The sequence below is a fragment of the Sceloporus occidentalis genome, unplaced genomic scaffold (assembly GCF_023333645.1).
Source record: "Sceloporus occidentalis isolate IW3139 unplaced genomic scaffold, rSceOcc1.0.p SCAF_4, whole genome shotgun sequence".
NCBI lineage: Eukaryota > Metazoa > Chordata > Lepidosauria > Squamata > Phrynosomatidae > Sceloporus > Sceloporus occidentalis.
In genome coordinates this window covers 61,896,843-61,914,642 of record NW_028316984.1, presented here as the reverse complement: position 1 = coordinate 61,914,642, position 17,800 = coordinate 61,896,843, and the positions used below count along the sequence as shown (strand labels likewise).

The 17,800-nt window shown below is 38.1% G+C and overlaps 1 protein-coding gene across 5 annotated transcripts in view; it reads right to left on the bottom strand.

Annotated features, from left to right (window-relative positions):
• Positions 1 to 17,800, bottom strand: part of NCKAP5 (NCK associated protein 5) — a 783,557-nt gene that overhangs the window by 413,836 nt on the left and 351,921 nt on the right. For all 5 annotated transcript variants that reach the window (XM_089520139.1, XM_089520143.1, XM_089520141.1 and 2 more), the window contains exon 5: positions 7,603 to 7,736. In XM_089520139.1, coding sequence (XP_089376265.1) covers positions 7,603 to 7,736 — 134 coding nt within the window. The remainder of the gene's footprint in view (positions 1 to 7,602; positions 7,737 to 17,800) is intronic.

Genomic DNA, 17,800 nt, shown 5'->3' with positions numbered 1-17,800 from the left:
CATTCTATGTTCTGTAATGTTACAAGTAAGATAGGTGCAGAGAAAGGTGAGTTTATTAGATAACTGGTCATTTTAAATTAACTTTAATCCAATCCCTATCCCTTTCACATCCCTATCTCCTGAAAGCAAAAAACTGTATGTATGAAAGCACTGCTTTTTACAGACCACAATTCTTGATTGGAATACTGAAATAAGAAAGGATGAAGTGATTCAGCTGTGCACAAAAGTATTTGGCATATACTCAGAATACTGATTAAGTATTCAGAATACTTTTCTGGTTAAGAATTCTCCCCTCCTGAATCAATGATTGATCTAATGCTTTAGGAAAGCCTTCCTAGATTTCAAACCAGACTCCATCATCCATAGACAACAATTATATCAAGAGCTTTGTACTTAATTTTTTTTTAAAAAAAAAAACCCCAATAGTTTGGAGGAAAATCTCTCTCTCTCTCTCTCTCTCTCTCTGCCCTTCCCTCCCTTTCAAAGATGCCAATAACAAAATGTCCCCCACTGTTAACAGTGAAAAATTCCATGTCATTCTCTGCCATTCCCAAATGTGACAAAAAATGTAACAAGAACATGAGAAGTGCAGGTAGGGAAGAGTAAAAGCATGTGCCACTGGTACTATTTGGATAAAATAATATCTGAACAGGGCTAGACTATTAGAGCATATCCTGAAAGTTGTTTTGAGGATGGACCCTAAGAGAATATGTTATGAAAAGGCTTAATTCAATAACGGCACATACGCAGTGCCCTTATTCACTACACTATCTATCAGCACAGTCTGCTTCCTACCCTCATGTGGGAGTGCCACAATAAAGAAAATAGAGAAGCACAGTGCCTCCATGACCAAGCCGTGTCACAACCTGTTTGCCAGATCAGCTTTGTAGCAAGAGATCTGCATTTAATTTAGAGTCATCTTTCCTCCCACAAAGTTGATATTCAGAAGAAGCTAGATAGACATTCCTCTGCTGCCTTTCATAGGCCTGCCAGACACAAGGGCTTTGGGGGAAGAAAAAAGTCAACCCACTACAAGTCAGTGTGATCTTATAAAACAGTCCATCAAGTATGCATGCAAACTAACACTTAATCATTAACAGTTTCCGAATGAGTTCTTCATTCTGCACTACTAGGCTGACAGGATGTCACCAGAACCACTAAACCACAGGGGAGCTCAACATTACCGTAGGAAGCATCGAAAAATTTCATGATTGTACCTTAAGCTAACAGAAGCTATCATATTATGTACTGTGTTACCAAATTCATAGCAGACATGTTCGCACCTGTTGGAAATGTTAGTTATAACCTTGTTTAATATTTAGCGTGAGCTAAGGAAAGCTGAAGCACGCTGAAATTGGAATTACAGTGCCTACATATCATTTGTCAGACTACTTATAACCCCAGCATGAATAATTTCCTACGTTTCACTCAGAGTGCATTGTTAGACTAAGGCTACAAGCCTATACACACGTACTAAATTCTGCTGTGCAGAGTATTGTATGCACTGGGACGATTTTTCTCAGCAAAAATGCATAGAGCTATGCTGCAAGGCTAGAAGCCTACACACATTAATTTGAAAGTAAGCCCTATTTTTTTTTAAATGGATCATTCTTGCAAGTCAGCATACATTGGCTCAGGCCACCCTATAAGCAGCTGCAAATGTTTATCAGGAAAACCATCCTCATGGAAATGTTTTTGGTAGTTTTATGCTTGAAACGCCAATACAAAAGGCTTTAATAACTGTTTGCAGATGGACAATTATGTAATAATGTCTTTTATTGATTCCCATAGCCTAACATAGTAATTGATATAATAAAGAAGCCAAAGTTATTACTGTAACATTTGATCATTAGCCTGTATCTTATGCAGTGTATGTTCATTCAAGAACAGCTTGACACTATGTGGCTGTACAGAAAATGAGAGTTATAATCAATTGATATCCTTTGTACAACTTTACATTTTTAGTAGAATGACAATATATTACCCATGGTTTTTTTTTGGGTTATTGGTGTTTTTTTAAAAAAAAATCTTGACTGGTATTACTGTCAATATTTCTAGACAGCAGCACTGAAATAACATAGAAACAAAACTAAAGATTCAGTCAAGGATTGTAGTGTAATGATTCAAATGGTGACAGCATCTAGGAAGAAAGTTTCTGAAAAAGCTTACAGAGGAAAAGAAAGGAAATTGAAGCCCTTAATGCAACAGTGATGCAACAATAGTTGATGTCTTCCTCCTTAAGAGAACTGGGAGATAAAAAGCGAAATCAAGGGAAGGGCCTCCAGATGTTGCTGGACTGCTCTTCCAGTAGCTATACCCAGCCAATGATGAGGAAAGCTGGGAGCTGAAATCCCAATGTGATTCCTAGGCCTCGGCATTAATCCAACTGCTATTCTCAAGTACAGACGATCCACTGAATCCATGGAATTTGTGACATAATGAGTTGTCATTGATCCATCGGCTATATCTTTAAAGAGTGGGGGGGGGGGCATTGCACTTAAGTTAGTTAAATCTCATTAAACTGACTCTCCAAATGTGTTCCCTTTATTTCTGTCTCTAGGAAAGGGTAGGACCCTTTCTAACTGTCATCTGTACAATACCTAGTAGATCATAATGCAACAGATATTTTTGCTGTAGAAAAAATGTTTAGTATACCTAGGCAATACAGTTGGCCCTTTGGATCCATGGGCTTCAGACCTGTGAATTCGATTATCCACAGATCATCATGCCACATATTATAAATCTGCAGCAATATGAACGTGGACACACTGAAGCGTGCATGTTCATGCCACAGCCATTTAATAATATGGGGTGTGATCATTTGCAGTTCTTTGTATCAGCGGAAGATCCTAGAACTGAATCCTCATGGATCCAAAGGGCCAACTATATACATTGCTTAACTTTGTACAAGTGAAACACTGTAACAATATGCAATTTTGTGCTGATGAATACAAAGTGTGTGGAAAGAGTAACAATGTCTAAGAATGATGAAGAGAAAATAAACTAACTGCAATAAATACATAAATAAAACCTCTGTAAACTGAGAAAAGATGTGATAGCTAAATATTTTTCCTTCTGAGTAACTAGGCACTTGTCCCATTCTGAAGTTAGGCATTTGTGCCATACTGTAGTCAGTATGCCATTTCCAGCCCTGTACATTACAAATGTTTTTTCAAACTAGGATTTAAAATGGTTTGAATTCTCAGGCAGAAATACTGCTGAGCTAGTAGTAAGTAGCTGCAATGTCAATCAAAATGCAGAGGGGGAAATATGCCTTTAGCTTCAAGAGCCACATATGTATTCAAGAGGACCTACACATTCAAACTGACAGTTAACATGTTAATATCTTCTTACAATATATGATCTGAACAGACAGCTTTGTGCTCTTCCTAACGAAAGAAAAAGGTCAATTGACATACTTTCTTATGTTTTAATGCTCCATTGCCCTGGTTTGGTCAATCATATGCTGGCTTAATATCATATCTTTCACATGCTTCATGAACCCACATGCAACTCTTTGCTCCTGACTCATTCCTTGTTCCCCGCAAGTGGAAAAATAAGTTAAAGGTCTGTAGTTAATTATAATTTCCCATGCATCTGAAGCAGGAAGCTATGATGTAGTTTCCAAAATCAATAAAGATATGAAGTGATACTTTAAAATTGGCTTCCATATCTTGGCTAGTTTCAGAGAAAATATCCATAGTTTCCCATTTGGACTTAATGGTCAGTTAAGGTTAACTCTGAAGAGAGAGCAGAAAGTGGGTTGTTGGGGGTTTTTTTTTTGTTTGTTTGTTTTTTTTTTGAGGGGGAACATAATTGAGGGAAGAATGGACAAAGGGAAGAACAGATGGATTGATAGCAACTGAAGGATGTTAGAAAAATAACAAGAGTGTGAACTGAGGGGTCTGGGAGGAGAAACAACTCAGTGAAAAACAAGGGGATACATGGAATAGAGGGACAAACAGCTACTGGGCAGCAGTAGTGGTAGGTGACACTGATGTGAGATCTCACAGAGAGAACAGCAATGATACCATAGCTAACACATTTTAGCACTCCACAAAATAAGTAAAGATGAACCTCCTTGAGAGACCCTTTCACCAAGAAGACCCTGTGATGAGACAGCCCTAAGTGAAACAAAAGCAAGCATTAGTACACAGAGAAGATTATCACACCAGTGCTTACCGTGGGGCAAGCGCTGGTAAATTGCCTCTAAAATGTTGAGCAGTTGTGAAAGCCTAGCATGCTTCCTCAACATCAGGAAATCACCAGCTCCCCTCCATCGTAACTGTATCGTTCAGGGAGAGGGAATTTCCTCTGAATGGAAACTTTCCATTCAGAGGAAATTCCCTCTCCCCAAACGATTCAACGATGCTGGAGGGGGGCCGATGAGGATTATCACACAAAGGCTCACCGTGGTTAAAACAGTGGCAAAACACTCCAGTAGCACAGATTTGTGATAGCCAGTCGTGCTTCCGAAGCATCACTGAAGCATCCCTTCTCCTCCCCCGTCAGCAAAGCGTCTGCGAAGCAGCCATTTCTTCATAACAGAAATTCCCGTTGTTGAAGAAATAACTGCTCTGTGAATGCTTTGTCGACGGGAGAGTAGAGGGGACACTTCAGTGACACTTCAGAAGTGCAACTAGCTATCATACCTTGCCACTTCTGGAGAGTTTTACTGGTGATTTAACTATGGTAAGACTCAGGTGTAATAATCCCTGATGATTCTCTGATGTTGAGGAAGCGTGCCAGGCTTTCAGACATGTGCGCGCTTCTTCAACATTTTAGAGGTGATTTACCAGCGCTTAAGTGCTGGTGTGATAATCTTCAGAGAGAGAGAAAGGAACAAAACTGGAAGATCATAACAGAGGACACAGAAAAACTCAAAGATGGTTAGCCAAACAGCATTCAACAAGGCAAAGTTTGTCAGAAACAGAAATGTGGAAAGTAAGAAGTAAGAACCAGGGGAAGGTAGACATAGGTCCAAAACACACTGCAGAAATAATCCAGTACAAGCCCATTTTAACTGCCCTGGCTCAATGCTAGGTAATTGGAACTGTAATTTCATGAGGCATTTAGGCTTCTCTTTCAGAGAGTTCTGGTGCAACAATAAACTACAATTTCTAGGATTCCCCAGCACTGAGCCAGGGCAGTTAAAGAGGGCTCAAACTGAATTATTTCTGCAGTGTGTTTTGGATCATAGCTTAAAAAGGGGGCGGGGACGGGGGAGGAACACATAAACATAGCAATACTAGGGGTGAGTGAGCTAAAGTGGACAGGAAAGAGACACTTTGACTCAGATAATTTTATGCTGTTCTACACAAGAATGAAAATACGCAAAGAAACAGGACCGTGTTTATACTAAGGAGAGATATAGCAAAAGCAGTCAAAGGATACAATGCAATATAAGATTAGATCATGTTAATAAGGCTTCCAGGAAAACCTATAAATATTACCATAATCCAAGTATCTATGCCAACCATAGAGGTAGATGAAGAAGAAAACGAGAGATTCTATGAAGGAATCGAGGAAGAAATTAACAACACATCAATATACGACTTCAAACTAACCATAGGCAACTTGAATGCTAAAGAAGGCAGCCAAAAAAGAAAAGAAAAGAAAAGAAAAGTAAAAAATATTAGGCCGATTCGGACTAGGCATAAGAAATAAAGCAGGAGAGTGACTGATAGAATTTTGTGAGGCCAACAATCTATCATTGCAAATATCTGCTTCATACAGCCAAAAAGAAGAGTACAGTCCACCCTTCCTTATGCGGGGGATCCATTCTGCCCCCCTCCCTCACATAAAGGGAATTTTGCGTATGCTCAAGCCCCATTTAAATGAATGGGGCTCGTGCATGCGGCGGCGTGGCAGCATACGCACTCCACGGGCACATGTGCCATTATCCCTTCTGGGGTGCTCTCACCCTACTTCAGGAGCAGCTTTCAGCACATGCTAAAAGCTGTGTAAGAAGCACCAGCGTAAAAACGCAGGCACACTGTACATGGACATCACCATGTGGTATTACAAAAACCACATACACTATATAATTGGAAGCAGAAGAGAAGCTCTATTCTTGAGCCAAAACTAGATCAGGTGTGGACTGTGGTACAGATCATGAACTATTTATAAAGATTATCACACCAATGCTTCCCGTCTCTCAATCTGCTCTAAAATATTGAGGAAGCGTTTGTGTGAAAACCTAATGTGCTTCCTCATAATCATCAAACACAATGGATAACAAAGGAAACACTTCAAGCAGTAAAGGAAAGAAGAGAAGCAAAACAAAAGTGAGATAGGAACAAAATCTGAACCTAGAATGCAATTGATCAACAACTAATGTGCAAGGATAAAGAGGACTATTGTAACAATCAATTCAGAGAAATAAAAAATAGTAACCCAAAAAAGAAGAATGAGAGATCTCTTCCATAAGATAAGAGAACTCAAAGCAAAGTTCAAACCAAAGACTGGGATGCTCTTCAAACCAAAGCCTGGGATGCCGCCTTGAGTCCTTATGTTGGGAGAAAGGTGGGATATAATAAAATATAACAAAATAAATAATAAATGCTCTGTCAAAAGGAGAGGAACATACTATAAGACTAAGAAGATATAAAAAGATGTTGGTTGCAATACACAGAAGGGCATTATTTTAGTTAGCCCAAATCTATATCACATCTTATAAGATGGTACTCACTAGCCTTTTCCATTACATCCCCCTCAATCAGCTCCATCTTTCTCTGCATGAATGGTAGAGGCTGATGTTTGTATCAGAGAGCCAATTTGGCTGGTACAGCCTCCTGTACAAACCGAGATCATGTTTCTGTATGGTGAAGGAGGCCTACAATAATGGAACACACTTCTGGCTACAGAGGTTGTCCCTCCACTGAAAGGAGAACAGCAAGGCAAAGCAATGCGACAGAGGTTCATTGTAAGAAATTGGCAAGCTGCTACTTGACCATCCTATCTATCTTTAAAAATTCCCCTAGGTTCAAAATTTAACACTGAACCAAAAAAAAAGCCTCTGCTACTAAATTTTACAAATGAGAAGGGCTTGTACAAAAATGTTAAAGGATTCCTGTTTTTTAAACAATTTGTTATAGAAATCTTAGATGAATACAAATAGGAAAAAGTTCTCAATATCACTGATTAAGAAAGCCTTTGAAGATAGGCATAACAAATCAGGGCATCTGGAAACTGGGTGATCACTAGAGAAATATTGGAACTGTAGTCCAAAGGATACTAGGTGCAGGAAGAACTATGTATACTATAACCAGTGAAGCAGATCTTCACTATAGATAGCTCAAGAATGTCTTCTTAATTTATAGTGAATTAATTTATTGATTAAAATAAGAAAAGTATGTTTAATCACATTGATTTTGTCCATACGTCAAATAACTGAAGCAATAAGCAGGCATCCCACTAGTGTTATATAATCCCATACTACTAAACTTTAGGTAGATTGAGGGACTGAGCTGAGTTTAGGCTTGGGAGCAAATCTGATCTTGCTTAATGAATTTATTTTCAAATTAATGACCAGATTAAGACAACTTTAGCATTTTCGTATGTACAAAGGCATGTATGTCACTGTGAACAATTATGGCCTACCTTGAAAACTGCTGTTGCAATCCACGCATTTGAACCCGGTTGTGCTCAGATTCCAGTGTCACTTCTCGTAATTTTTTTTCACTTTCAACTCTTAAACGTCGCTCTTCCTCCAACTCATGTATCAGCTTCTCATGCTTAAAAAGAACAAAACAGAACAAAATTCACACCAGAGTTGGAAAAGCAAATATGGGTAGCACTAAAGACTTTTAAAATTAGGCAAGTTTTTTTCTTTTTAACAAAAAGAAGTGTAAACTGTTTTCATGTGTAAGTGGCTACCCTACAGTGCCCCTTTTCACACTTTCATCTCTCCTCATTTTAAACTTTTTCACCCTTTAACGATACAGAAAGAGAGAAAGTAAAACAAAAGAACAAAAAATAGATGTGTTTCTTCTTATAATTTCAAGTAGCACTTTACACATATCAAAATATTTTTATAACTCTGGCTGTTTTTATTTCTTCTTCTGACACTTAAATGGACAAATGACAATGGGCCCAGCATACCACTCTGGGTAAAACTGCAGCCTTTTCAGATTTCAGCAGTGTGAATACCACAGCCTATACTGATCTGGCTACATTTTGGAAGACAGAAGCTGCCTTATACTGAGTAAAACAACTGATTCACCTAGGCTGGCAATGCCAACTTTGACTGGCAGCAATGTTCCCCAGTGTTTCAGGCTAAATGTTTCCCTTGCCCAGCCAGGAGAACCCTCTTAAAACCTAGAGGGCTTCCATCCAAGAACTAACCAGGCCTGACAACTTCTCAGATCAGAAGAGATTACAGTTGGCCTCCGTTTACGTGGGGGATCCATTCCGGAGGGCCCCCCCCCCACAATATGGAGGCTCGCACGTATTGAAGCCTCATAGAATTAACAGAGGTCACCCCTCCGTGCATAACTGAGGTTGCAGATCTCAGATCTGAGAGGTAGGAGGGGACACTATAGTTGTTTTTAGGGCGCTATTTTCCCTGAAACAACTGTTGAGCACCAGTTACTGGAATGTTAGATGCTACAAATATGTTATTGCCCTCATGTTCTCATCTAGACAAACCTTTGATATAATCCAGCAGGGCTTTTCTTAGTTCTTATAATCTGCTATCACAGTTTGTCCCTGACACTAAAGAATTCTCTGTTTTTAATAATTCTTTTTAATTATTTCAAACAACAGTAAGAACCTTTTGAAAAAAGTCTAGTGCTGGAAAGGGTATACATAATATTAATATAGCCCAAACTCCTTTGCCTCTTCCATGAGATTCAGGACATACATCTAAGTTTACTTGTCAACTTATTTACTGTGTCACCTGTATGATCTCTGAATTTTTTTGAAAGGGTAAACCCCACCACCATGTCAAATATACAAGAATATTGGGAAACAGAACAATTATTGTAGCATAACCATCAGTAAGACTAAACACAGAAGGCTGTCTGGTATGTTTTTGCCCATAGTTTCTAGATTTGTCTGTTTGTGGTATGATGCTGTTTCCTAGTAGCTCAATATGCACATCAATAATAATGTGTTAGAGAAAAAGAGGGAGCTGTTGCTGCTGTTGAATTTTCTTCTTTTATGACTTTCATGGTATTCGTCACTGCTTTTCCTGGTCTCCCATACTACTTGGTAATGTAGGAACTTATGCTCCCATTTCAAATGTAATGGGTACTAAGAACTTTGTAGAGATATGCCCTTAATTTCCATTTTTCAAAGTGCTCAGACATAAAATGACTATGGGTCATTAGGAGTGTTGTTCTTGCTTTTAAACCAATAGAAAACAAAACAAAACACCACAGTGTGATCTGTAGCTTGCCAAGGATGTTGATGTATGTCTAATGATGCTGGTCAAATTTTATGACACAACCTGAAACCATGTATTAAAAATACGGTTTCATTACAAAATAATAAAGCTGTCTTGGCATTAAGCCATTACTCCATGGGTCTTATGGTTATAAATCTTATTGGAAAATAAATGCATAGTAGCAATAAGGAAAAGACCTAAAATATGAGCAGTATGAAGTAGAAAGGGAAACTTAAAGACAGTGATAAATAAGCAGATGACACACAGGAAGGCTGTAAGGGATTAAATGAAGTATCTATATAATTGAAGTAAAATATGGGGGAATTACAGTGTGCAGAATGTATGTCTAGCTAGCACACATAAATGCTTGGAAGTGGGAATTTTTAAAATGAGAAATACATTTCCATAAAAGAAATTTAATGCTCTAATTAAATTAGCCAATTAAAATACACTCTTACTACTGCATAATACAATGCTGCAAGAAACTGAAAACAATACTTTTAAATATAGAAATATGCAGCATCCAGAGATAATCTTGCAAACCTTATTGTCCTTGCAGATTCTGAAGCTCACCAACCACTGTTCAGGTGGAAATACATGTTCAAATGGCAAGTGTGTATCTCCTAAATGCCCAAATGTCTGTTAATGTGAAAGAAGGAATAAGGAGGAATCATTTGCAGACTAGGACTAACATCTGGAATTGACAGTTCTTTAACATTTGCATGTTGATCAGTTCTCCTCTGACAAGGCACAGTTTGCCACACCATGACCAAAACAATTCAAGTCTTTTAGTGAAACTCAAGGCTGCCTTGTCAACAAAATTGACTTGTCATTTAAAAAAAAAAGTTTCAGAACAGTTTGGATGCTATTTTCATTCTTCTCATGAGGAGTCCACTTTATGACATGGAGATTTTACTTTCAGTTACATCTGAATAGGCCTTCACACACACTAGCCACTATTTCATAGCTACTTAACTTTGTCCATGATTCCTAACAATGTTTTATTTTTGCAACAGTAATTCTTTATGTATACAGGTCAAAAGCCCCCCCCCCCAATTGTTCCATTCTTCTGTTTGGACAATGCATGGCCCAAACCCTGATTCTGGTACAAGACATCTAAACAAAATTCAGCATATCCACACTAGAATTGAGGCTTAACAAGGTTAGAATGGAGTAAAAAACAACAACAACCTTACATGTTGCTTTGGATCTTCCAGAAAGATCTGGAGTCCTCTGTCCCCATGGCATGGAGGCTATCTGCATTCTGCTGCACCACCCAGCACATCTGCTACTGCCACAGATTGGCCATTCTGAGGTAAGAACAAGGTAGCTACCACCATGTGATTGTCACTGGGTGCCTTTTTCTGAGCTCAGTAGCGAGTGACCCACAGATGTGGCAGATGGCCATGTGCCCTCGGCCAACCCCTAGCACGTGACAAGGGCGACCTATAGGCCCGTTTGTCCAGGACCAAATAAATACAAACTAGGTATTTGTCTATGTCTGTGGTTCTCAACCTTCCTAATGCTGCGAACCTTTAATACAGTTCCTCATGTTGTGGTGACCCACAACCATAAAATTATTTTCACTTGATTCCTAAGACCATGGGAAATATGTGTTTTCCAATGGTCTTAGGTGACCCCTGTGAAAGGGTCGTTTGACCCCCAAAGGGGTTGCAACCCACAGGTTGAAAACTGCTGGTCTATGTGCTCAGCTCTTTTATCATTGATCCAAAACTCACTGTAGAAATAATCCAGTTTGAGACTGCTTTAACTGCCCTGGCTTAGTGCCAGGGAATTCAGAGAATTGTAGTTTATTGTGACACTAGAGCTCTCTGGTAGAGAAGGCTAAATGTCTCACAAAACAACAGTTCCCAGAATTCCCTAGCACTGAGCCACAGCAGTCAAAGCGGTTTCAAACTGGATTTTTTCTGCAATGTGGTTTGGACAATTCTTATCTCATTAAACTGTTTCTATAAAATTTTCACCTTAGTGCAGGAGACTGTTACAAATCTGGTTCTTACTATTCTTACTAATGCTTTTGGGGATCCACTATAAAGCCTACTGTATTATTTCATTTTTAACACTTCCCATTTAAGCTTCTTATTCAAGATGGAATGTGAAACATTATACTATATAATAGCAGTACTTCTCCTGGTTTAAATATTGTACAAGAGTGTGTAAAGTGTTGCAATGTGCACATAAAACTGAACATCATGTAAATTATTTCAAATATGTAAAGACACTGTGATAGAAGTCTGAAAGAACATACCAGTAAAGAAACAAGAAAAAAACTTTATTGTCTCTTAATCAAAAATTAAACAGGAATGGGAAGAAATTAAATCCCCTGCCACCTTGTGACTAAACTGTATAGCAGAATTGTATATCGGTGGTATTACGCTACTATCAGGTTGGCAAAAATGGGCAGTAAATTATCTGCCCAATCTTAGAAAAGTTGCTGAGCCACTAGGTCCTTTATCCACAGTGGCTTAGTCCCACAAAATGTATGAATTTTAATGCAAAATCATCACAGAAATAATAAAAATTATTGCCGAAAAAGTTGTATCTTGTTGTTTCTTATTTTCTTTCTTCATGGATGTAAACAAATATTTAAACAATAAATCTTCAATTGCAATGTTATTGATTCTGACACATGTGATTATTGTTGATAATTGGGAAAACCACTAGAGAATGAGCAAAACAGCGTGGATCATTCAATACTGTATGTAACATCAGTGGTAAAACTGAGAAGTGAGCACTGTAATTTAAAAGCATTAAAATCAGGAGGTAAATTTTGTGAAACTTGGTTTCCCTTTCATTTTACTATACCAACAAACTCAGAATGACTACTCTTCTCTTCCGTTATAGCTTTTGGAATGATACATCTTGCCATTTCTATTTCAGAGTTCCTCTTCTACTTAAAAATATATATATATATATATACTGCTGCTATGTATGCTATGTATATATTCAAAATGATTGTGTATATCAATGATACTTTCTATTATTTTGTAACTTGTTGCTATAATATATTTATTTAAACTATATAATCACTTGATCTTAAAGTCATGAAATATACATGTTGCATTTAAATGTTAGGAAATAAATAAATTGAGGTATTATGGGTTTCCTTTTCAGTAACATGTGAAAATGACATGCAAACTTGTTTTACCTTAAAATCAGGTCATTCCACTGTCACCTCACCTGTCTGCTTTGTGTAATACTGTTCCCCAGTACTGGGACCTAGGGATCTTGGAGTTTTGTACAGATTTGTGTGCCTTTCTGGTAGACCAAAAAAAGTATTGTCGCAATATCACTATGGGGATTTGTCTTAATGCCAGGATGGTTTCCTCTCTGTTCAGAGTTCGAATAGGAACCAGTTCCTGGCTTCACGTTTGATGATAAAGAGATTGATATACATCACTGATGCAAAAGAAGTGTGATGCAGTAAGTGTTTCATAAAGGAGAAAAGGATAAGGAACCAAATTCCACTTGTAACAGGTGATATACAGTGGGGCCCAAAGCACATCAAACACTGAGTAGAAGCTTATATAGGCTGGTTGTTGTTGTTCTTGTGTGCCTTCAAGTTATTTCTAACTTATGGCAATCCTAAGGTGATCTTATCATGGGGTTTTCTTGACATGATTTGTTCAGAGGGGGTTGTCTTTGGTACAGACTGAGACTGAAAAAATCACATAAACCTATAGCTTAACCAGTTACAATCTACATTGAGAAAGCTTCATTGCATAAGTGTAAGAACATCAGTGTGTCCTAGAAGCTCTGAAAAGGAGCTTTAACCAGGAAGCTAACAGAAAATTCACTGTCCTGCCTACATCCCTCTTAGCTAGGTTGAAGGTAGGGACAAATGTGCTCTGATATTCTCAAATGAAAGCATGTGATCTCAAGCCCTTGTATGTGGTGTGTGACGCTGGAATAACATGTGTACCCTAGTTATATAGAGATACTTTTATGTTCCTTGCAGCTGTGAGCCACCATTCCTGGCACTACTATCAGCCTGCACCCCCTGTCACCACATCCTGCATTTGATAATGCTAACACTCACACCCTTTTTCCTCACTTGGGATCATGTACAAGTCCATTCCATTCTGTTCACAGACTATAGTTTTTTAAAGACAGAATCAGCAGGGGGGGGGGGGAATCATAGACAATATGAAATTTATCCTAAATTAGGTACTTTAATGCAAATTTTGTGGCAAAAATTAATTTTATAGACATTTTCCCACAAAAATATGCTTTTTAATAATATTTTAATACATTTTAAGAAGAAAACTGAACCTCAAAATCCAGACAAGTGTGCAAGTGGAGAGAGAACTGGGTTCAGACCCATTCGTTCAGGAGCTGTCTGTTGATCAGACAAGCTGACTTCCAAATGACAATTGAATGAAATCACTGAGCTATCCTAGTGCCATTTCTTTTATGGCAGTAGAATATTTGGGCTTGAGCCTCTAGTATACAATTTAAATGATTCAAACTTTAGACAGCCCTTTGTCTGTTCTTCATTGACTGTTGTTCAACTAAATGCTTCTCATCCTGCAATCAATATTTCTTTACAAAAATAAACCAAGGCATTGACAAACAACTCTGCAGCATACTGCAGCTTTCCTGGCAGTACGTTTCAAGAGAATGAACAACTATTATCTCAAAGTGTGAGGAATGTAGAGAGACTGTGTTTATTATGGTTTCTACAAGCTTCTCTCAGTTGGATTATTCTACTACATTAGAAAAGTACTGATTCCAACACCTTCATTCAAAAGTTGATTGATAAATTGATTAACAGTTATCTTCTCAGCCCTCCGCCTCCAGTAACACTTGTTATAGATTAAATGTAAAGAAAAGAAAAGTGAAGAAAGAAAAAATAGCCAGTAGTCATTTAGATCTTTCTGATGCTGGACCAAATCTAACAGGATTTTTTAAAATCCATATTTTGCTGTTTCTTGTTAATAATTAATAATAATAATAATAATTTGTTTTATTTATATATTTATTTATTTATATACCGCTATTCCAAAGATTATAGCGGTGAACAGCAAGTAAGCTAATTAGCATGCTTTCTAATTTATGATGATTCTAAGATGACACTTTCACAGCGTTTTCTTGGCAAGGTATATTCAGAGGAGGTTTGCCACTGCTTTCTTCTTAGGCTGAGTGGGTGGGACTTGTCCAAAGTTACTAAGTACGTTTCCATGGATGAATAAAGATTGAAACCCTGGACTCTCGAAATCCTAGCCCAACACTGAAACCACTATGCCACACTATTCACAGCTATAACATGCTTAATTAAATTAGGAATGAAATGAAGACAGCTCACATGACAGACATTTTTCATCTAAAGGGACTGATGTGTCCTTTAACAGTTCTTGAACATCCTCTTCCCACTAAATTTTCCTCCTTAAAGAAAACTAGAGCAAAGACTTAAGCAGAACTACCCCATTTACAAATAAGATTCTTAGTGACTGATGAGTATATGCTAAATCCCACCTTTCAAAGTCCATGCATAAAAATAAGTTTAAAACCCATAGCACAAGTGTGTGGTTTAATTCTATGTGGAATTCATCCCTAACCACCATTGGCTGTTGATTCTGTTAGAAATGCAAGGTTGCAATGTCACAGTAACATGTGATACAGTCCGTCCTCGCCTTATGGGGGGGATCCGTTCCGGATCCCTCTGCGTAAGGCGAATTCCGCCTATGCTCGAGCCCCATTGGAAACAATGGGGCTCGTGCGCGGTGGTGCGGCGGCGCGGGTGCGTGCAGGGCACAACGGGCGCGCACGCCCATTCAATTGAATGGGATGCGCTGCCCCTTCCACCCCGCGCACGCGCCGCGGCTTGAGCGCGTATGCTCAAGGCCGCGTATGGCGCGGGCGCACTGTAATTCCCTTGTCAAGGCATAGATATTTCATAATCCTAGGTGGAGCTACTCGTTGGGTAATAGTGGGATACTCCTAGACATGCATAAGATTGCAGCCTTGTGATGCAAAATATGTTAATATCCATTTCTTCCTGCTCTTCTTGCCCATTTTTCAGGGCCAAATTTTTTGTTTAAGAGATGGTGGGTCTATATGGAGGAATTTATAAGAGGTAATGGAAAGATCACTCTTTTTCCTCCAGTTTTTTCTCTGTTGTTGCAGTTGTCTTTATTAAGGCTGCCATTTTCAGGGGCACTTTTGCTGGGACCAGATTTATCATTTTGGTGAGATGCCTAAGCAGAAGATTAGGGTGAAAGAGTGAGATGGAAGCCACACTATTCAGCAGCACAGAAGCAAATGTTAGAGCACTCACTCCTTTTCAGTTTAGTTACCTGTTATGCATTTAATTGTACTTAGACATTTGCAAGAAGGAGACTGGGTAGCAAACTAGATTTACTTAGATCCCTCTCTGATTAGCCTTTTGCTCTGCCCCTCCAGCCCTAATGGACTTCACCTCCGACTGAGAAAGTCCCTTATCTTCTCCCATTTAACTCCTGGTCCCACTACTAGTACTTTGTTCTCTTTTTCCAATCTCTCTTTCTGAGTAGGCCTACCCAACATTAATTTTTTCTCCTCTGACACTGATAAAAGGTATTTTGGATTTCAGATATCTATCTATCTATATCTATATCTATATCTATGGATTTTAGAATTCCTGTATTTTCATATATGTACATAATATCTGGCAGATGAAACCCAAGTCTAAACACAGAATTCATTTGTGTTTCATATACACCTTATACACACAGCTTGAAGGTAATTTTATGAAATATTTTTTAAAATTATTTTGTGCCATCATGAGAGAGTGAGCTGAACCTTCAGAAATCAATGGTGTCACTATCTCAGACACCCATGAAAAAAGTTTTGGGTTTTGGAATATTTTGGATTTCAGAATTCCAGATAAGGGAGACTCAGCCTCTATTGCCCAATCTGCATTCTCTGTAAAGTGTCCTCACTCTGGAGTCCCTGCCCTTAATTTTCCTGTTTGCTGGACTTTCTTCCCAGTCCTCCTCACAAACATCTAAGAAAATTTTCTCATCTATCAAAGATTCTGAACTTAACAAGGTAGTGTTCCCTGAACAATCCAAGTCACAACACTAGCTGAGGTTATTATTTCAAAGGGTTACCCACCACATGGATAAGTTTTGTATAATCTTCTTTCTAATTCTTTCTTCATCTATGGACCAAGTCAGTTTCCTATTTTATACATCAAGCACATTTCCAATCCAAGTAATATTCCAATTATGCTAACAGCTGTCAAAAATTCTGTGGATTTTATTTTTATTTATCTACAAAGATTTTTGCCTTAGAACCAATAGGCAGTAGATTTCTCGCGTTTGCATTTAAAGTCAGTGGAGTTGTTCTTTGCTGGCAATGTCCCTCTAAGCCAACTGTACATGACTTAAAAATATCCTGATTCTGCTACTAATTTCAACATAAAAGAGAATGATCACAGTCTCTCACTATGCAGTAGCTCAAAATTGCCACCAAGTGGCAGGACAGTGACTTTATTCAACTCCCATTTGGCTACACTCATCTGGCACTGTGGTACAGTTTTAACTGCATCCACGGAACAGAAGAGCTGCTGTTAAAAAACTCATTTTTTCATTCTAAGTATAGGATTAATCTCTATTTAGAAATTTAGAGGGCTATTACATGTGGAATTACTGTATATGCAAAATGGCAAAAATTATTTTAAAGAATAATAAAAAGATAGGCTTCTAGCTGTGCTCTTGCTCTTTCCAGCTGTGCGACCCAGCCAAGCCTTGGAACATGAAAAGATATTGCTGCCAAATAACCGTTTAATTATGTGAAACAAGCAACTAGGGCCAATAAAACTAGAGTCACCACTAAAACTATTCATCATCTTCCACAGACCAATAAACTGAGTGAGGCTACTGGATAGATGGTCTTTTACAGTCCTCCTTGGAGATTTTGGGTCTCTAGACATACCAGCAATGATATGTATATAATCCACTACAGTATTATAAACTATTTCAAGCAGTATCGGTAGCAGAAATGACTTGCTTCAATGGTATCCACCTTTTCCACTTGCTGATTTCTCAGATCAATCTATTTATGGTATTTTCAACAGTAAATGACAACCTCTTTCTATAATGAAGCATTTACCATTTATTCACATTTGACACCGAGAGGCCTGTTTTAAGACTTGGAATTGATCTTTAGTTTCTAACCTAATTAATTTTGTACTCAAAGCTATATTTTCTTTTCTTTATGTATGTGCACCATAGAAAAAATAAGGAAGAAACAAAACGTCACTTCGATACAAGAAAGCTCACACACTCAAATCATGGAATTTTTATCTTAAAACCATAAAGCTACTCAAAAATGAATTTGCAAATGTAATTGAGCTTCTAATAGCTTCTAGAGGCAGTAATTAAAGAAATCTCATTTCCCTAAATTAAA